This window comes from Diaphorina citri, unplaced genomic scaffold, assembly GCF_000475195.1.
Source record: "Diaphorina citri unplaced genomic scaffold, Diaci psyllid genome assembly version 1.1 scaffold414, whole genome shotgun sequence".
In the NCBI taxonomy this organism is placed as follows: Eukaryota; Metazoa; Arthropoda; class Insecta; order Hemiptera; family Psyllidae; genus Diaphorina; species Diaphorina citri.
The window spans coordinates 176154-197694 of record NW_007377849.1 but is presented as its reverse complement, the minus strand read 5'-3'; the positions used below and the strand labels follow the sequence as shown (position 1 = coordinate 197694).

The 21541-nt window shown below is 40.2% G+C and overlaps 2 protein-coding genes across 2 annotated transcripts in view; both read left to right on the top strand.

Annotated features, from left to right (window-relative positions):
- LOC103508599 (T-box transcription factor TBX1-like) overlaps nt 1–5106 on the top strand; it is a gene marked incomplete at its 5' end in the record, with an annotated part of 6110 nt that extends 1004 nt beyond the window's left edge. The window contains 4 exons of the mRNA XM_026823168.1: nt 1323–1475; nt 1999–2066; nt 2442–2575; nt 5066–5106. Of these exons, the coding sequence (XP_026678969.1) occupies nt 1323–1475; nt 1999–2066; nt 2442–2575; nt 5066–5106 (396 nt within the window). The remainder of the gene's footprint in view (nt 1–1322; nt 1476–1998; nt 2067–2441; nt 2576–5065) is intronic.
- An 8313-nt stretch (nt 5107–13419) lies between these two features.
- Nucleotides 13420–21541, top strand: part of LOC103508598 (calcium/calmodulin-dependent protein kinase type 1-like) — a gene marked incomplete at its 5' end in the record, with an annotated part of 29169 nt that continues 21047 nt past the window's right edge. Inside the window, one exon of the mRNA XM_026823166.1 lies at nt 13420–13923. Coding sequence (XP_026678967.1) covers nt 13420–13920 — 501 coding nt within the window. The remainder of the gene's footprint in view (nt 13924–21541) is intronic.

Sequence of the window (21541 nt, the reverse complement as noted above, 5' to 3'; positions counted from 1 at the left end):
ATTATTAGGGCCCCCGTGGTACTCTGGAAAGAGAAGAGGAAATTTTTCAATAATTTATACCGGGATAATCGAGGCCAATCTGTAGACAGTAGCCGTATTGTGATTATTATAGATTTTTCCACTTTATTTGTAATCAATACAATAAAGGTAACTAGGAAATGTAAAGTATGGGCTATGGATAGCAACATACTCTACAATTAAGTTCATAGTTGTTCAGATTGATCGTCTTAGGAAGACAGGATAGCAGAAAGCCAGCCGTTCCGAGAACGAACATTATCCCATCAGGATAAAATCCGCCCTGGGCGGGAATCGAACCCGCGACCTAGCGCTTACAAGGCAGACGCACTACCAACTAAGCTAAGTAGGCTGGCACATTTATTTCGATCGAGAAGAATAATATGATCTCCACATACCTACCAAACATCCCTGCTCAAAGTTCCACTTTATGTAAACACTACCTACGTAGGTACCTATCTACCTACCTATGTAGGTACCTACCTATATAATAATAATAGTGCTTATTTATACTGCTCGCATAGGACTGAAAAGTCCCTTTACTCCAGCAGTAGGCTACTACCATTATTGTGGTCAAATTCTCAAATTATATTGAGGATAAAATTCCATACCTCGGCTGGGATTGAACCCACGCCCTCCTGTTTACCAGGCGAGCGCCTTGACCACTACACCACCGAGGAGCGAAAAAGAGGGTAGGGTTTGATGTTTCACATTTTTGCATGAAAATGAGTTTTATTAGTTTTTATTTTAAGATGTTTGATAGGTTGAAGCTGTAACTGCTCAGGTTTTCTCGTCCCGAAAGCGAGAACGTACCAAAGAAGACAGGATAAGAGAAAGCCACAGCCGTTCCGAGAACGATCTTTTATCTGTTTAGGATAAAATCCGCCCCGAGCGAGAAATGCGTGATGTAATAGAAGCGCTTTCTGTTTTTCAATTTCTCTTGTCTTCAATAAAATTTGACCCCGTGTTTCGGCGAAATCTATCCTGTGTGCATTGGAATTTAAACAGAAAACAAGGGGTTTCCTTACAACAGAGGGAAATTTCACTCTTCGTTTCGCGGAAAATATTGTCCTTTGAACTTTATTACCGAAAATAAACTGATGGGGTGGTGGGTCCCAATACAGGGCCGCTTGCAGCCCAAATTGGGCCAAGGGCTTCTTAACTCCAACAAAGGGCTCTTCGGCCATATGTAAGGTACCTATATACATTTTTTTTTACATTTATTTACGGGCAACGAACCCACTACACTACATATAGCTTGTTACATAATATTATTATTTTTATTATTATTATTATTTTTTTTTCAGATCATCCTGAACTCGATGCACAAGTATCAGCCGCGGTTTCACGTGGTTCTGCTTTCCCCGGAGTCAAACTCGGCCTCCGCCACTTCCCCGTTCAAAACATTCTTGTTCCCCGAAACTATGTTCACCGCCGTCACTGCCTATCAAAACCATAGGGTAAGTTGATTTTTGTGTCGCTACTGGTAATCGAACCCCCGCCCCGCGGACTTTTATTTGTGCGGCCCCTTTTCTGTATTTTATGTGATATTCTTATGGGTCTTGAAGTCCTTCGCGGACCCCAATCTGAGAATCACTGGCTTGGAGGGTAGCGCGCCTGCCTTATAAGCACTAGGTTCCGGGTTTGATTTCCGCATAGGGCGAACTTTGTCCTAAACTAAACAGATAAGGTTCGCTCTCGGAACGGCCGACTTTCTCCTATCCTGTCCCCCTTCTCCCTTCAATTTCGGGATAATGAGGCCTCAGTCGTGACAGTTCCTTCTAATGAAAATCTAAATCTGTGTCCAAACATACTACATAGATGATCGGCCGTCGATCGATGTCGACTGAACCATGAACTCTACATGGATTCACTTCGTCGATCGATCCCGTTCGACAGCCGGTACTTTATGTAGTATGTATGTTTGGGCACACCTTCAAAAGAAAAAAGTCATAATCATCATGCATTTTCGACTTGTTTCAGATAACTCAATTGAAAATTGCCAGCAATCCGTTTGCCAAGGGCTTTCGAGAATGTGAACCAGATGACTGGTAAGTCAAATTTATTAAATTATTATTATCTGCAGTTCTACAGGATGAACACGAAAAATGTTAACTAAATACTAGCGTAGATCCCTTAGGCCTTAGGTCATTTCTAAAAAAAAAAAAAAAATATTCTATAACATTTTTTTACGACTTCGCTTAGTTTCTGAGATAGGTATGTAGGTATTCACCATTTTATTTTTTCTTAAAAATGCACGACCTTTAAGAAATCGGTGATGACTTTTTTCTTATTGAATATGAAGAAAAATGATTTTCACCACTAAAATCTAGGTACACAATATATGTACCTACATATTATGAATGGAATATTCTAATTATTATTATTATTATTATTACTTTCTATTACCATTATTTTCTCCCCAGTTCTGCGGAAACTCTAAACCAGATGCAACTCAGTAGTCCATCAGACTCACAACCACTCAGCCCTACAATTAAGAGAAACATCAACAACAACTGCCCCCAGTATGTCAACAAAGAAGATCTGTCCAAATCCAGAGGTAAGTTGCAGAATTTGTGAGTTTTCTGTTGTTTTTGCCAGCCTAGTTTTGCCAGCCTAGTTGGCTTAGTTGGTAGCGCGTCTGCCTTGTAAGCGCTAGGCCGCGGATTCAATCGACGCCCGAGGGGGTTTTATTCTCCGAACGGCTTGCTTTCTACTATCCTGTCTTTCTGCTCTCGTCAATTTCGGAACGATAAGACCTTAGCATTTCGTTTCCAGCCGAGGTATGGAATTTTATCCTCATTTATTTGAGAATTTGACCACAATAATGGAGCTCTAAGGGTTAGCTGGTAGAGAACGCCTAAGGGCCCTAAGGCGTTAACATCGCCTAGTGGTTGCTTTCCACTACAGTACTGTGTTTTATTTAAAAGTTTCATCGCCGTTTTTATTTCGTAGTGTAGCACGGAATCAACTGCTACATTAGACTCGTGTGTTCTGTGTCATAGAATGCTCACACCGTACCCCCGTTGTAGGCTTCCCATCAGATGGGCGAGAAGAGACACAATATTTCCCCTGTAGGTGCTAAGTCAGTACAAGATCACAAAAATTTTGCAAGCCAAATACTGCTTTTATGAGGGCTTTTTTAAGGTGGGAGTCGAACTCGGAACTTTCTGCACTATGGGTCAACAGTACCTTTTTTTATCATTTACTTTAAGACGGGATTAACACATTCAAGTCACCCAAAGTCATAATATCTAACATGATAGCCAACGTCCCAACCAGATGGACATCTCAAGAAGACCATCTGAGGTCCTAACTCCTGTGAGGTCTTCAAGGAGACCATCTGTGACCAGATTCTCCAATAAAGATCTCCCCCTGTGGGGAATCTTGGATAGGACAGCATAGGTATCTCCTTCTTGGAACTAAATAAATAAAAAATGTGAATTATTTGTTTATTTGTGGTGAAGCAAGACTTTTTCACAGTTTTCGTAGCTATCCCATGTGACAGGATTGGAAACTACATAAGTACTTCCAAATTCCAAATTGGTAGTAGTGCTGATAAAATGAGATCCTAGGCCCAGAAGTCTCAGAACCATGCATTTGTGGATCCAAAGACCTATAGTTCGTTCTCGGAACGGCTGGCTTTCTCCCCATCCTGTCTTACTTCTCGCTTCGTTTTGAGGGCGATAAGATCTTGGTAGTTACACTTCCCTAAATCTGAAAAAAATCGGGAATGGATAAGGATTTTTTTTTTTTTTTTACTTAACTCTTTATCATCGTCATCATCTTTTCGTCTTTATTGCTTACTTCTGTCTTTATTGCGTCTTTATTCCATACAGAAAAAAAGCCCGCTCCGAGGCTTAGGTGTAGGGGCAAACATCCCTAAATGATGGATGGGTTCAACGAATGTCCCTCTTGAATAAATCAGTTCAAGTTTGAATTGGAAGGGAGAGATATTGATATTCTTGCACAATAATTTACGAGTGTGAAAATGAAATTACTATTTATTTTGTCCTCAACCACATCCTTCCTTCCTTTTAGATCTTTATTTCAATAATTACTTAAGTTATAGGTATACCTACCAAGGACCTACTCTTAATTGGTTGGCCAACTTTTTTCTTCTTCTTCTTCTTCTTCTTCTTCTTCTTCTTCTTCTTCTTCTTCTTCTTCTTCTTCTTCTTCTTCTTCTCTAGGCGCTTTAACTTTGTGTTAAAACATGTCGTTCGCGCCGGCGGCCAACTACCTATGTATTGAAAAAAAAAACACTTCCCCAACTTTAGGACATTGTCGGCATACCAACCAGCCATTTCCCAACGAACGATACCAATACCCTACGATTTACCAACGATCGATGTTCTTGCACAATAATTTACGAGTGTGAAAATGAAATTACTATTTATTTTGTCCTCAACCACATCCTTCCTTCCTTTTAGATCTTTATTTCAAACTTATGGTCAAACTTATGTACTTATTATTGTTTATAAATACATTGCTTATTCAATTGAATTCTTCTTCTTCTTCTTCTTCTTCTTCTTCTTCTTCTTCTTCTTCTTCTTCTTCTTCTTCTTCTTCTTCTTCTTCTTTTAGGCGCTTTAATAACTATGTGTTAAAACATGTCGTTCGCGCCGGCGGCCAACTATGTATTGGAAAAAAGAAACACTTCCCCAACTTAGGGACATTGTCGGCATACCAACCAGCCATTTCCCAACGAACAATACCAATCAATACCCTAGGTACGATTTCCAAACGATCGATGTTCTTGCTGGGGTTGTGACTTAAAGATATGAAAAAGTCGTAGCTAGCCCGGTTGGCCTGGAGGACAGCTGTCGATTCCCGCCCGGTGCAAACTTCATCCGAAACAGTCAAGGACTAAGGTTCGTTCTCGGAACGGCTGGTTTTCTCCTATCCTGTCCTCCTTCTCTCTTCGATTTCGCGACGATAAGACCTCCATTCTTGAGGTTCCGCGTCTATCAAACATACAATAGCAAAAAATTTTGAGGTTTCTCGGCATTTTGATCCAAATTTTTCTCCCATTTTCACTTCTCTACAGACAAACTAAAAATGCAAACTCGCTCAACAGTCAAGGACTAAGGTTCGTTCTCGGAACGGCTGGTTTTCTCCTATCCTGTCCTCCTTCTCTCTTCGATTTCGCGACGATAAGACCATAGCAGTTACAGTTTCCTCTGTCAAACCTCTTTGGAAAAAAAAAAAAAATAATAATAAAAAAAACACCTTTTAGGTATAAATGTGATGCTTTTTTGGCCAAATTATTTGGACCACACGAAAAGTGAAAAGGCTCTTAAGCTGTGTCCACATACCTATAGTCGACAATCGTCGATCGATGGTCGATTGAAACAAGGCCTGGAGGACAGCTGTCGATTCCCGCCCGGTGCAAACTTCATCCGAAACAGTCAAGGACTAAGGTTCGTTCTCGGAACGGCTGGTTTTCTCCTATCCTGTCCTCCTTCTCTCTTCGATTTCGCGACGATGAGACCTCCATTGTTGAGGTTCCGCGTCTATCAAACGACAAACATACAATAGCAAAAAGTTTTGAGGTTTCTCGGCATTTTGATCCAAATTTTTCTCCCATTTTCACTTCTCTACAGACAAACTAAAAATGCAAACTCGCTCAGTTAAAACTTGGAATTCGCTTCGTCCGATCAGCATAAAAATAATCTACGAGGAATTATGAATCAGTAATTTTAATGACTTTTCGTTTCGTTTCTTTTTATGATCTTTACGACCATTGAACATTTTACGATTATACAAAAACCATTATCTTTAAAAACTTCCAAATACAAAACAAGTAGAAATAGGAACATAGGAAATAATAAATAATGTACCTACCTACATACCTACATAGGTGGTATGGTCGGTATGGAAGATGCATAACGTTTTAAATTATTTACATAAAAACCTTCTTTTTTTTATTTTTGACAGAGGGAACTGTTACTGTAAAGGTCTTATCCTCTCGAAATCGAAGAGAGAAGGAGGACAGGATAGGAGAAAGCCAGCCGTTCCGAGGACGAACATTATCCGTTTGGAATGTAATCCGCCCCAAGAGGGAATCGAACCACGACCTAGCACCATTTTAGCTTGCTGTATTCTGGATTTTATTTTAGCTTTTGCAATAGAGCTCATTTTAAATACACTGATTATAGCCTAGTCAGCTTAGTTGGTAGCGCGTCTGCCTTGTAAGCGCTAGGCCGCGGGTTCGATTACCGCCCGGGGCGGATTTTATCCTGATGGGATAATGTTCGTTCTCGGAACGGCTGGCTTTCTCCTACATAAAATCCGCCCCGGGCGGGAATCGAACCCGCGGCCTAGCGCTTACAAGGCAGACGCGCTACCAACTAAGCTAACTAGGCTGGCCCTACATAGATTTATCTCGTCGATCGACGGACAGGGCTTTATGTGTGGACATAGACGTAGCTTTAATAGCCCTTTATCAAACCTCTCTTTTAGGGGTTATTTTGAGTGAGACGAATGCCAAATAATTATGAGACGAATACCAAATAATTATGCGACGAATACCGAACACAGTTTTAGCCTTTACAGTTCCCTTTGTCGGTGGTTTTCGTTTATTGGAGGCGGCCGGGTCGTTAGTGGACTCGTGATAGCGACCGGACTGACTGTTGTTGGACATGTGTGAGCCTGAAGGGGGGAAGGTGAAACGTTTAGCAGGATTTTAGTTTGTGATTTATAAAAGGAAAGGCAAATTGTCACAAATGTCGTTCCGTACCTAATACATAAAGTATATATTAGATTTTCGTGTCCAGAAATTACACAAGCAACAAACAAGTTTAAATAGCAGAAAACTTGTTATACATAAAGTAACAAAGCTAAATTTTATGACTTGACTCAGACCACCAACCTCCAGATTCAAAGTCCACCGTGCTAACCACTGAGGTTGGAGTGGCAGGTAATAATATATGTACATAGTGCTTCTTTAAACTGTTTCGCGTAGGACTGAAAAGTTCCTTTACTCCGGCAGCCAAGGTTTATTTGGCAGTAAACCGAGTCAACAAAGCACTGGCGGTAGAATGAGAAATGGCGATGACCAGGCTTGCCTGGTTCAAGAATTCCATGGCGGTAGAAAAAGATCGTGCGATAGCACGCAGGGCAGAGTAAGTCCCATGATGAAAGCCATGGATTCTACTTTAAGGGCGCTCGTGCTCAGGTGTAGGACATCTCCGGATGGTCTATATCCGAATCTCATGAAACTGAGTGTCCTTCCTCAACCAAACGTTTTGTGTTGCATTCTTGTCACATTTGTGAACTACATACCAAATTTCAAGTCTCTAGCTTATACCTCGCAGCACCTATCTCAACCAAACGTTTTGAGTTGCATCCTTGTCACATTTGTAAACTCCATACTAAATTTCAAGTCTCTAGCTCATACCGTCCCCGAGATATTGTTAAACTAGACCGAAAACCGCCAAAAAGCGGTAAAATGCCGCCAACCAATGCACCGATCTTAACCACAAGTTCCGATTGTTAAATTACACCGAAAACCGCCAAAAAGCGGTAAAATGCCGCCAAGCGTTGCATCGGTCTTAACCAAAAGTTTCGTGTCGCATTCTCACATTTGACAGCTACAAACCAAATTTCAAGTCGCTAGCTCTTACCGTTCTCGAGATATTTTGTTTACAGACAGACACACAGATACACACACGGACCAATGGCTGAAACAGGGACCTCAAAACGTGTTTTGGCATCAAAAACTGACCATCGAAAATTTGACCCGATTACATTACTTTCCTTCCTATAGTATAGGAGGGGGGGGGTCGGAAGATCCTAATAAATTCCTAATGAGATGAGAGAGAGAGAGAGAGAGAGACATAGACTTAAGGAGAACTAAAGAAAGAGAAGGGTGTTAGAGAGAGAGAGTGAGAGTGAGAAGGAAAGGATTTCGAAATTAGGCGTATCTACCTACCTACACCTAATACCCCAAACCCAAACTACTCTCTCTTTTAAAATGCAGAGGTAGCTCTAAGTTCAGAGGTTTGATTCCAGAACAGGTAAGGTGGATATCGCCTTACCTGACTTTGTTTCACTGTCGGAGGAAGCACTGTCAATATACCTTCCCCCTTTAAAGATTCTCTACCATTGCACATGTGACATGTTTGGCAACAATGCCTATTTTTTTGCTGCCACATTGATCTGGATGATTAAGTGCCCTGGTAATAATACTGCTATATGCTATAGGTAAGTACTTAGAGGAGAGAAGTCATTAATCTGTGACGAACATTCATGCTTGACACACTTTTTTTAGAGTTTTGACAGAGGGAACTGTAACTGCTAAGGTCTTATCGTCCCGAAATCGAAGAGAAAAGGAAGACAGGATATAGGAGAAATCCAGCCGTTCCGAGAACGAACATTATCCGTTCAGAATAAAATCGGGCCCGGGCGGGAATCGAACCCACACCGTCTGAGAGACGGCGGTCTGAAGTTTTTTTTTCACCACACTTGTACGGTCTAAACTCTAACTGATCGCGATCTGTCAGACTTGAGTCTGTCAGATGGCCAAAGAGTGATTGGCTGATCTTAGAACAGTTACAAGATCTAATTAATTTCGTTCGTTCGATAAAATACGTACCTCAATGTCGAGTTCAAATGTGAAATGCATACATTTGTAAAAAAAAGAAAAAAAAATCTGTGTGTAAAAAAAATCTGCTTTTTTAATTTAACTTTTTTTTTTTTTTTTTTAAGAACAAAAAATGTGTCTTCCTATAGCTTCCAGATGTTTGGGACAGGGACTCTCATCCTCTGTATTGAAACAAATATCCCTGTATCCCTGAATACATCTTCATAGTCCCAATATTGAAACACAAGGTTCAGTTTTGTTCACATTTAAATTTTTAATCATGTTGTGACACTTTCAAAGAGTTCCTTCGTGAGAAAGAAAGATGCCAAGTACCTCCCTCCGCATGGGTGATTTCCAAAATAAATCAATCTTGGGCGCACTTTATTTTTGGTGGTGTAGTGGTCAAGGCGCTCGCCTGGTAAACAGGAGGGCGTGGGTTCAATCCCAGCCGAGGTATGGAATTTTATCTGTTAGTCCCTTAGCCAGATTAAACAGGTCTACACTCTCTGTTCAAATTCCCCCAGCCAGACTAAGCCTCGGTGGTTTGGTCAAGGCGCTCGCCTGGTAAACAGGAGGGCGTGGGTTCAATCCCAGCCGAGGTATGGAATTTTATCCTCAATATCAAAACGTGTTTTGGCACTAAAAACTGACCATCGAAATTTTGACCCGATTACATTACTTTCCTTCCTATAGGATAAGGAAAGTGAAAATCGTGTTTCAAAAATGTGAATAATTTTTTTCGAGGGCTCTCCACTGCGAGTTTTCTAAACGAATCTTTTGAAGTCAGCAAAGATAAAAAGAGCCTTAAGCGTTCCTCTTTGAAGATTGTGTAAGTAGTTATCAACTCAAAGTAAAAACTTGAAGGGCCCACTCTAAATATCCCTGATTTAAATTTCATGTTAATACCTTATCTGCATAATTTAATGCGCGATTAGATATAGGTAGATGAAGAAAGAAAAGGAGGAGGAGGAGGAGGAGGAAGATGAGAAGAAGGGAGAGGAAGAAGTGAAGAAGCAAGAAGGTACGGGAGGAGAAGGAGGAGGACATTAATTGAAATATCGTCATGCATGTACCTACTGTGATGGGACTTGGTAGACCTGTGCATGAGCCCTACAAAGCCCTACACTTGAATTTAGACAACGCTACGCCACTGCGTCAAATGCTAGATTCGTAGAAGCTTCAGGTGTTCCTTCAGGGCTGTTTGCCCCTACACTTAAGCCTCGGAGTGGGCTTTTTGTGTACACAAATGCTAGAAAAAACGAGGCACGAATGCCTCAAGAAAACCATGTACCTATGAGAGTGGATTGGAACACATCACATGCCTTCAGGCACACTCCATTTGTCAAGGGTTTAGGCATTGCCTTGCCCTTGGGATCAATTTAATTTGAAGAAACCCATTTACTGATGAAAAAAAATTTAGTTGAAGCCTGCTAGGGTGCAAATAGATATTCCTTCCAAGATACTGAAAAGGTTAAAGTCTGTGAGAATGTAATATGACGGATCTTGTTTAGGCATTGCCTTGCCCTTGGGATCAATTTAATTTGAAGAAACCCATTTACTGATGAAAAAAAATTTAGTTGAAGCCTGCTAGGGCTAGGGTGCTAATAGATATTCCTTCCAAGATACTGAAAAGGTTAAAGTCTGAGAATGCAATATGATGGATCCTTCAAATATATCTGCCTTTTTGGTTCTCCTTATCAAGTTGACCCACAGAACTTATATAATTATAATGACTGCTGAAACCCTCCAAGAATTTTTTTTTAAATCTAACCAATCCGGATTCAGTGGATTCAAGAATCTGAATCCTTTGGATTCCCCTTTCATTTTTCTTACTAAGAGACATTTTTTTACTTCTCTCCTTCGAATCCCTATTTTCTACCACTGCAATGTGAACCAAACGAATCCAGTCCCTGAGTGGATCCCTTGGATTCACTGGATTCCAATTTAAAAAAGACATTTTTTCGTCAACATGAATCCGGATTCGATGGATTCATTAGATTCAGAAAAAAAAACCCTTAGGTTACCTACTTAGAAATGTTGGAATGGAATAGAATATACCCTGTTTATACTGCCAGAATGAGACTGAAAAGTCCCTTTACTCCCGCAGTCTAAACAAGGTCTTATGTCTTCTTCTTTTTCTTCGCCTTTTCCCGTGTACAGACGGGATGATGGATCAAAGTTCACTCGTTCAGCATTATGCAAGATGCGTTTTTACTTTCAAGATGATATTGAAATCCATAATCACACTTGCGGCGGTAAATGTCCAGTCTTGTCCTTTATTTTCTAATGATTTACAGTGAAATACAAAAGAAATACAAAGAATTTACAGTGAAAAACAGATTTCTTGTCCTTTATTTTCTAATGATTTACAGTGAAATACAAAAGAAATACAAAGAATTTACAGTGAAAAACAGATTTGTAATGTAAATGTAATGTAAATGCAGTTTCTTTGTGCATTTTTGTCACAACTTTGGTGCTCACTGCAGCATTGTAGGATTTTCCCAATATCTCAATAATCCTAAAATCCAATGTTTACCTATCTTGCTGGCACCGGTCGCTATGCGCATTTATATGTCATAGCTACTCATTTTCCTCACGAGGCTGAGTGGGCCCCGCAACAGCTACCGGTCGCTATGCGCATTATATTACATAGCTACTCATTTTCCTCACGAGGCTGAGTGGGCCCCGCAACAGCCAGTCACGGTATCAAATTTGCATGATACAAATTTCTTGACCCCGCCGGGAATCGAACCCGGGTCTCCCGCGTGCAAGGCGAGCGCAGTGACCACTACGCCATGGGAGCTGACTGAAAAACAGATTTAATACAGTGAAATTATTACGTAGGTATCATTGTTTAGTAATAAACAGTTTTCCCCCTTTTTTTTCCTTCACTCCCACTTTCTATTTTCCCTTCACCTCCTCTCACACTCCCTCCTAAATATTCAATTCTGAGAATTTTCCCTGTATTTTTTCACTCCCACAATTTCATTATTTCCACCAACCTACAATTTCCATCAACCTCGTTTATTCTTTCTTGTCGCGAGCACATAAAAAGTTCTTGAGCACCTAAAAAGTTCTGGAGCTCTTAAAACGTTGTCTTCGAATCTCTAAAGTTCATATAAAGGCCAATCGGCCAATAGTATCAGCTGAACACAGCAGTAAAAGCAGAAAAAAAATCAAACAAAAGAACCAGAAGAGAACCATACATGCCTTAAGGCAATGCCCCTTATGGATGGTTCTTTTCTGCGTAATGCTGTCCAATCTAAAAAAAAAAAAAAAACATGGCGTACCTACTATTTTGCTCAAGCAGGACTCCGGTCAGCAGACTCAGAATGGGTTAAAATTATAATGATACCCCTCTCCCGCTACAGTTTTCCTCCCCTTAAATGTAAAGGTCAGAAAGAAAATAAACCCTCTGAAGTCCCTCATCAGGGGGTATAGTATGGAGAAAGATAAGTACAGCAGAACCTCGATTATTTCAACCTCCGTTATTTCAACTCTGTATTATTTCAACCCCAAAATCAGTTCTAAATAGGGTCTTCATTAACCATTTTGTTCTTTTGTATCTAACAAATTTGCCCCTTTTTCATTGTTTTTTTTTTACGGAATTTCAATTATTTCATCTTTCGATTATTTCAACTACCTACCTCGGTCCCAGTTAGTTGAAATAATCGAGGTTCCACTGTATAAGTATACTTTAGTGAGGAGAAAGATACGGCAGTTTGCACACCCAGCATTACCTACTTAATCGTTTTTTTTTTGCTTTCTACTTTCTCTCTTTTTTGAAGTGTGTGGAAAGAGTGAGTGGGTTGTAAAAAAAAGAACTACTCTCTTCATTTAACTCAGTCAATGAGTCAGAAGTTACGAGTAGAATTCTCTCTCAGACTTTACATCGCGTCTGTGGGGCTCTATTGACCAAATTCAATAAAAATACTCATTTGAGGAAAACTCATTTCCTACAACAGTAAAACGAGCCTGTGCGAAATGCTTTGTGTTACGCACTTAGTAGGAATAAAAATAATAATAATAACGAACTACTTACTTACTTACTTGAATAAAACAGCGTGGACCTTAGAAAGTTACGATTTCCCGTTTACAAAGTTCAAGATATTAACCTTTCGCGTCCCTTCCGTCCCATAAAACCAAATCTTAACCCTTACCGTCCCCATCCGTGGCACAGGCTCCGGCTTTTACAGATGTGTATACCATTTGTTGAATATTTATTTCATTGAGAGATTTGTACCGAATAACTAAGAAATGGAAACTTTATAAATAAATAAAAATATTCGCAGGTCCTCGCTAGTGCAGACTAGACGAGATATTAGAGCCCGTCAGCCCGCTTCATTTTTTCACAAGACGAGACAAAATCCATTTTTCGTCTTGCAAATTTCTAGATGAGAAATTCCTCGTCTCGTCTTACATCAATAGTCCTCGTCCTCGCCCATATTTCCATAACCTTTCACGTCTCTTCTGTCCAACTGAATCCCATTAACCTTTTACCCGGATCGGAGTGGGCTTGAGCACATCACAAGCCTTAGACTACTTAGAGCATACTCCATTTGTCAAGGGTCTAGAATTCTATATTTACCTTAGGCCAGCCATTCACTATCAGATAGACCTGACACGTACATCTGATGAGCACACACACACACTATCAGGCCTACCTGATGAGGACCCACACTATCAGGTAAAACTGACTCCATCAGGTAGACCGGACACCTGATCAGGTCTACCTGATAGTAAGTGGCTGGCCTTACCCTTGGGATCCATTTGAAGAAAATTTCAAGATATTTACTGATGAAAACCTATAACTAACCCTTCCCCTTGTCTGTCCACAGGTCCTCGCACAGAAGCCGTACGGCAAGGCTGTGGACGTGTGGAGCATAGGCGTCATCTCCTACATCCTCCTCTGCGGCTACCCTCCCTTCTACGACGAGAACGACGCCAACCTCTTCGCGCAGATCCTCAAGGGGGAGTTCGAATTTGACGCCCCCTACTGGGACGACATTAGCGACTCCGCCAAGGACTTCATCCGCCACCTGATGTGCGTCGACCCCGAGAGGCGCTTCACCTGTAAGCAGGCGCTTGCGCACGAGTGGATCTGCGGAAACGCAGCCTCCGAGAAGAACATCCACGGCACCGTTTCGGAGCAGCTGAAGAAGAACTTTGCCAAGAGTCGGTGGAAGCAGGCGTACCACGCGACGACGGTGATCCGGCAGATGCAGAAGATGGCGCTCACGTCGGCGCAAACCGGCGCGTCCACTTCCAACTTGCTCGGCGGCGCGCAGGAGAGTAACAAGAGCGCCGCTATTAAATAACAGGTAAGATTACCATTATTGGTTAGCTTCATATTAGACATCCTATTCTTACTGTTACTATCGTAATAATAAAGGAACTGGCGGCAGAATGAGAATGGCGACGACCAGGCTTGCCTGGTTCAGGAATTCCATGGCGGTAGAAAAAGATCGTGCGATAGCACGCAGGGCAGAGTAAGTCCCATGATGAAAGCCATGGATTCTACTTTAAGGGCGCTCGCGCTCAGGTGTAGGACATCTACGGATGGTCTATATCCGAATCTCATGAAACTGAGTGTTCTTCTCTTACTGTTATATGTTTTTTAGGTCCAAATATATCCAAAAACATATAACAGTAAGCAATGAGGTAAGATTACATCGACATGGGGGGGAGTTTTTTAAACGAAATTCCTGTGTGTAGTCCAGTGTGTATTGCACCCCAGGGGTAAGACCATCCCTGAATTTATTTATTTTTTTACACTCTTTTCTAATCTCCTGACCACGGTCTGTCAGACAGTGAACCCCCTGAAGTCCCTCAGAAATGGTAGACTGCCATCTGCGCTTAGGGCAAAGAAAGAAAAAGCTTACAGTTCGTTGCCATCCAATAATCCTCCAATTGCTGGAATTTTCCGTGGACTCCAAATGCTATGCTTCAGAGGGACCGAGAGAGAGAGAGAGAGAGAGAGAGAGAGAGTTTCTATTTTTTTTTTTTTTTAATTTTATTCCTGAATATTGTGTACTTTTTAATATCATATTTCGACCATTAAAAACAAGGGAAGATTTTCAGCGAACGGATGAAGAAGAGAAGAGAAAGGGAGGAAAAAAGACATAAAAGAAAAGGGAAATTAGAGGGAAAAATACATAAAGAAGAGGTGAGGCAGAAGAAAGAGGGAAAAGTAGAGGGTAGAAAGAAAGAAAGAAGAGAAAGGAGAGAGGAGGAAATGTAGAAGGGTGAAAGAAGGAAGAAAGAGGAGATAGGAGAAATTTGAGGGGAGAAAGAAATAAGAGGGGGGAAATTAGAAAGAGGGGAGACGAGAAGATAAATTAGAGGTTCAAAGATGAAGAAAGAGGAGATAGGAGAAATTAGAGGGGAGAAAGAAATAAGAGGGGGGAAATTAGAAAGAGGGGAGACGAGAAGATAAATTAGAGGTTCAAAGATGAAGAAAGAGGAGATAGGAGAAATTAGAGGGGAGAAAGAAATAAGAGGGGGGAAATTAGAAAGAGGGGAGACGAGAAGATAAATTAGAGGTTCAAAGATGAAGAAAGAGGAGATAGGAGAAATTAGAGGGGAGAAAGAAATAAGAGGGGGGAAATTAGAAAGAGGGGAGACGAGAAGATAAATTAGAGGTTCAAAGATGAAGAAAGAGGAGATAGGAGCAATTAGAGGGGAGAAAGAAATAAGAGGGGGGAAATTAGAAAGAGGGGAGACGAGAAGATAAATTAGAGGTTCAAAGATGAAGAAAGAGGAGATAGGAGCAATTAGAGGGGAGAAAGAAATAAGAGGGGGGAAATTAGAAAGAGGGGAGACGAGAAGATAAATTAGAGGTTCAAAGATGAAGAAAGAGGAGATAGGAGCAATTAGAGGGGAGAAAGAAATAAGAGGGGGGAAATTAGAAAGAGGGGAGACGAGAAGATAAATTAGAGGTTCAAAGATGAAGAAAGAGGAGATAGGAGCAATTAGAGGGGAGAAAGAAATAAGAGGGGGGAAATTAGAAAGAGGGGAGACGAGAAGATAAATTAGAGGTTCAAAGATGAAGAAAGAGGAGATAGGAGCAATTAGTTTTTCTTTTTGTTTTTCCTCATTTTTTTTTTTTTTTTTTTTCGTTTTTTCCTTCTGACACTTTGCTCTTCCTTTTCTCTTCTACTTCACACTCATCAGTTATCCTCTTCTCCTTATTCTTTTCCTCTTTCTCCTTTTGATAGTCTATTTTGTTTCTGAAACAAAGTACCTAACTTTTGACAGGCCATTTTGTTTTTCTAGCGACGTTATTTTCGTTGGATTGAAGTTTTTTTGGCTCAAAATTTTGTTTCATATTTTGGGGAGGCGGACTTTTACGGGTGGAACGAACTTTCGGGCTTCTCTTTTTTGACAGCTCCAATGTACCCTCCTCCTCCTCCTTCTCCTCCCTGTTTATATTTTTTCTTGTTTAATTACTCCCTCTGCTCCCTCTGCCTGTTTATATTTTTACCTCTCCCTGTCCCTCTCTTCTCCCTCCCACATACATTTCTTCCCTTTTCTCTCCCTCTGTGGGCCCCTCTTATACATCTACTCCCTTCCCTCCCTCTATGAACCTTCCCTTTCACATCTCCTCAGGGCCGTATATTTAGGGGGGGAGGCTCACTTACATTTCTACTCCCTTCCTTCCCTCTAACCCTCCACTTACACATCTACCCAGGGCCGTATTTAGCCCCCCCCTCCTCCCCTCAGGTCCTTGTTTTGTTCCTCTACCGTGGGATAAAATCCTGGATACCGGCTTACACCTACCAACACTTCCACCCCCCCCCTTTCCTTTCTATCAAATCTCCCACTCAGAAAATTGTTTTAAACCCCCATGGGAAGATGAGAATTCCCGCCCCCGCACTGTCGCGGTCGGTTCAGATACGTTTTGATTTATATGGGTAGGAATCTGACCCATATAAATGGGTAGATAGAGTGGAGTGTTTTTGGGTTTTTGGGTACCTCTCTGTGTACACAATATGTTTAACACCAATATGCTCTTCTCAGTTCTTACTTGAGCTCCTTGGTTCTTATACCTTTGTTCGGTGTGCTCTAACCATTCTAACCCCCTATATGCTCTGCTCTTACCTCTGTGATGTGTGTTGTTGTAGCGGTGTAGCTGCACCGAGTGGGGGTTGATGGTCTCTAGCCAAGATTACTTGGCCCGTTCCGAACCGCAGTCAACTATCGTGAGGACCTGTGCTTTTCCTTTTGTAACCTCCAGCTAGCCTAGCCAGGCTGGTGAGGATTTGGCTGCTCTGATTTTTAGAGCTTTATTTTAAGTGGCAGGGTTCTCACTTACGTGAGCTCTTCCACTCAACCACTATTTATAGGGAGCCACCTAATGACTAAGGTTTGTAGTCCCACAGTGATTTGTGTCGCCCTCTTATTTATCAGGCTAGTGTCTACCACCACGTCCCCAAAAGATATACCTATGTATGAGAAAAAAAAAAGTTTTGTGAAGACTCTAATTGATGTTCCTAAAATCAAAAGATCGATCTACTTGAGTATGAAGTACGCAAGTTCTTACGTAAGTAGTCGCAAGTACATGAGTAGTATGTAGTAGTAAGTAGGTACCAATGTACGCAAGTAGCACAGGTACTTCTGTATCAAGTACCTCATGAAGTGCCTATTTAGGATTAAGAAAGTGTTTCGATTTCAAGTTATAAAACAAGGGAGATAAGGAATTGAGAACTACTTATTGTCAGGAATTCAGGAAATAATGTTATTTTTACAATTTTACTCATTACTTTCTATTATTTTATTTATTATCACTTTTTTACCTTCCTTATCCTATAGGAAATTTGATATGTAGATGTCAAATGTGACAAGGATGCGACACAAAACGTTTGGTTGAGATAGTTTATGCGGTTGGCGGTCGGGGGAAAACACCATTTTAAAAAAAAAAAAAAAAAAAAAAAAAAAAAAAAAAACTACCTTGGCGTAATTTTATTACTTACTTGTGCTGTACAAAGTATACGGCCAAACACTCAAGTTCAGCTATTTTTCTGATGGTCTAATTTTGTCTAGCTGCTTATTACGTGGGTACTTGATTTCCATCATATTGATCAGATTATTACTCCAACACGTTGCTTTCATATAAAAATACAGGGTGATCCAGAAAAATCTGACATTAAGGAGCTAGCGTGGTACCGCTCCGCCCCGCCAAGGCAAGAATAAGAAAGTTTGACCGCGCTACTAGAGATATTATACGTTCCAAATTATGGAGTGTATTTCAGTTACGTTAATCAAATGGAATCATCTTAGTTAATTTTGAGGGTAGCGCGCTTGCCTTGTAAGCGCCAAGTCGTGGTTTCGGTTTCCACCCGCGGAGAACTTTATCCTAAACGGATAAGGTTCGTTCTCGGAACGGCTGGCTTTCTCCTATGCTGTCCTACAAGTCCTACTTCTCTCTTAGGTTTCGTGACGTTATGACCTCAGTAGTTACAGACAGTTCCCTCTACCAAGTTCCATCTTTTTTTTTTTTTTTTCTCTCGAGGCTTTGATAATAATATCTAAATGATAGGATTCTCATTTGGTGAGCTCTTCCACCCAACCTTTTTTTTTTAAGTGCACATTTAAATAAATATCCAACTTTAATAAACGGAGTTTTTTTTGGTCACCCTGTATAATTGGAATTACGTGCGAACCGCGTAGCTGTAGAATAAAACTAGAGTGGAATTACGTGTGAATGAATAATGCGAAGTTATTTCTGATTTGTTTACTTGCATTAATTGATTATTCGTGTATTCCAATGTATCGAAATTTAATCGAGAAAAGTTAAAAGGTCAACTTCTCTGCTTCTTTCTTCATTTCAATGAATTCGATTTTTATGTTCTTTTATTAAACTCCGTTTTTTTTTTCTCTTATTCTTCTTCTTTTTTGATTTGATACTGTAACTGCTGAGTTCCTTTCGTCCCGAAATTGAAGAGAGAAGGGAGGATAGGATAGGAGAAATCTAGCCGTTCCGAGAACGAACCTTGTCTGTTAAAGATAATGTTCGCCCCGAGTGGAACTCCTTTCGTCCTGAAATTGAAGAGAGAAAGGAGACAGGATAGAAAGAAGCCGTTCCGAGAACGAACTTTATCTGCGTAGGATAAAATCCGAGCCGGTCAGGAATCTATCCCAGAATTTGGCGTTTGCCAGACCAGACTGGCTCTCCTACTATTAAGGTAGTAATTCCCGGCTGTAGGAACACAAGTAGTATGCGTATTACTTGATAGCTCTATCATTTATAAACAGTATGGATCCAGAAAGTACGCCTTAATTAGCTACCTGTAAGTACCTGACTATACAGGATGGTTCAAAAAAGTGTGCTGAAAATTACCTAGGCATATCAATTCACCTTCTACTTACATATATTTTTTTGAAAAACTCTGAAGGATAACACAACTTTTTAAGTTAGAATGTTTTTTCTTTAATTTTTCATTCCCATCCAACCGAACACGTTTGGATGTTAATTTCTAAACATAACCCCGCCCCAGTAGGTCTTATTTAAACACCTTCATTTAGTCGCCTAGTTATACTCTTTTCTGAGTTCCCCTGTATGCATTGTTGATAATCTATTACCCACTTACACTGTTGCAATCTTGCTCAAGATACCATTAATGTCTCATAATGTATAATATCTAACTATAACTATGTTGTATATATTGTATATCATAAGTACTTAATGTCTATCTATAGCATAAGTAACTATTCTGCTGTCTTACAATAGTCATAATGAAATTCTGCTATGTTTTAATGGACATATTTCTTCTCCTTAGAAGTTAGATCTCGATTCGTAATCTTTTCTCGCTATTTGTGCAAAAACAATACAATAATCTCTCCTTCTCTTCTTCATCGAAAGATAATAAAGAGTCCAAGGTGAGCTTCAGAACTTGAAATAAAAAAAGCGAAAAAATTATAATATATAATATGCAGATATCGATAAAATCATATCTAATGAGTTGAATACGAAAATTAACCCGTTATGTGACATTGTGACAAGTTTCTTTTTTGAAAGAGGTTTGATAAAGGAAACTGTAACAATGGAGGTCTTATCGTCTCTAAAGCAGAGGACAGGGTAGGAGAAAGCCAGCCGTTCCTACGTCGAACTCCTTAACTGTAAGTCGGACAACCTTGAAAGTTGCACCAATCCTCTTCAAAAGTTAGAAATAATGCTTTTCTTGGGCAAAAAACTGATTAAAAAAAAAAATGAGTGTTCCACCGCCGTTTTTATTTCGTAGCAATGGAACAATTTTTTTTTTTTTTTTAAAGATGAGTGTTTCCCCCCCGTTTTTTTTTCGTAGCGATGAAACAACTGCTACATTGGACGCTTGTGGTCTGTTCGTAGCATGCCCATCCCGTAGTATGCCTCTCATCAGATGGGCGAGAAGAGACACAATACTTCCCATTTAGGTGCTGGGTCAACACGAGAACACCAGAAAGTAACCCGTTGAAATATTTGCAATCGAAAAACGAGTACAAATTTTTGATTTTATGGGTTAATTTCCTATGGGGCACTTTTAAGGTGGAACACCCTGTATACTCAGTAATACATAAGTTTATCATTCTCATGGATAAGTTCTCATTTTTTTTCCTCTCTCTGATAACCTATTGTTTTTGTTGTTAGGCGGAAATAATCCGGGTACTCATGTTAGCATTGAAATTTTCCATCGCCGCGAAATCAGCGGAACCTAAAATATGTCTAGTTAGGTTCTTAGCTTATGATGGTTGTCGTTTAGTCGCAGTTTGTGTTAAACCATCTTCTCAACGGTTTAACGTCACTGTATAACTGTGAAGAATAGAATAGAATATACCTTGTTAAACCAGCACCTTGTTACCTTGTTAATATACCTTGCTATACCTTGTCCTACCAGTATAGGACTGAAAAGTCCCTTTACTCTCGCAGTCTAAACAAGGTCTTATATATTTGATAGGTAGTGGATTTCGAAGGAGAAAACGAAGAGTGGATCTCAGCAGTATTTTTTCAGTCCCTATTAGAAGGCCTGTAGAGTTAACAGCCAGTAGCCAGTTAGGTTCCATTTGATTTGTATAGGCTTAACAGAGCTGCTAAGCAAACAGGCTAAAAAGGAGGTTGGCGAAACCCGCCATAAGGGTTGTACCCTCCATGCGGTGACAATTTACCCGAATAACAGCCTTTAACTCGTGAACGATTGCTTTTTCAACATTGTGAACATAATCCAGAAATTCGTGGTAGGTACTGTTGATAAATTTTTGGATTAATCCCTCTTAAAAAATCTTGTGAAAAGCTCGTTTTTTGCGCAAATTGGCAAAAATGCCCCACCCCATAAATGGGTAGGTACGATTTGTACCAACGTACAATGTATTTTGAAAATTGTAAACCATTCAATGTTCAATTGTTCATTGTCAAGTTACCTATTCTTTATGCCAAACTACTACTCGTACCTATGTAGGTAATGTAGATACAGAATGTGGTTCTCTCACATCACATTGTAAATAGGTAGATAGTAGGTAGTTAGGAGAAATTAGAGGGGAGAAAGAAATAAGAGGGGGGAAATTAGAAAGAGGGGAGACGAGAAGATAAATTAGAGGTTCAAAGATGAATGAAGAGGCTGAGAAAGGAGAAATTAGAGGTTCAAATATGAATGAAGAGGCTGAGAAAGGAGAAATTAGAGGTTCAAAGATAAATGAAGAGGCTGAGAAAGGAGAAGTTAGAGGGGAAAAAGAAAGGAGAAAACTTCACATTCTAAAATTTCAACGAACTCTCGGTGATGCTACCCACGCTGAAAAGTTTTGCCCCCTTGTGATCTCGTGAAAAATACCCATTTTACTCGACCCCCCCCCCTTCGTCTCTCCCACTTTGGTTCTCCTTTTCTTCTTCTTTCTGCTTTTCCTCATTTTTTTTTTTTTTTTTTTTGTTTTTTCCTTTTGCCACTTTGCTTTTTCTTTTTTTTTTTTCTT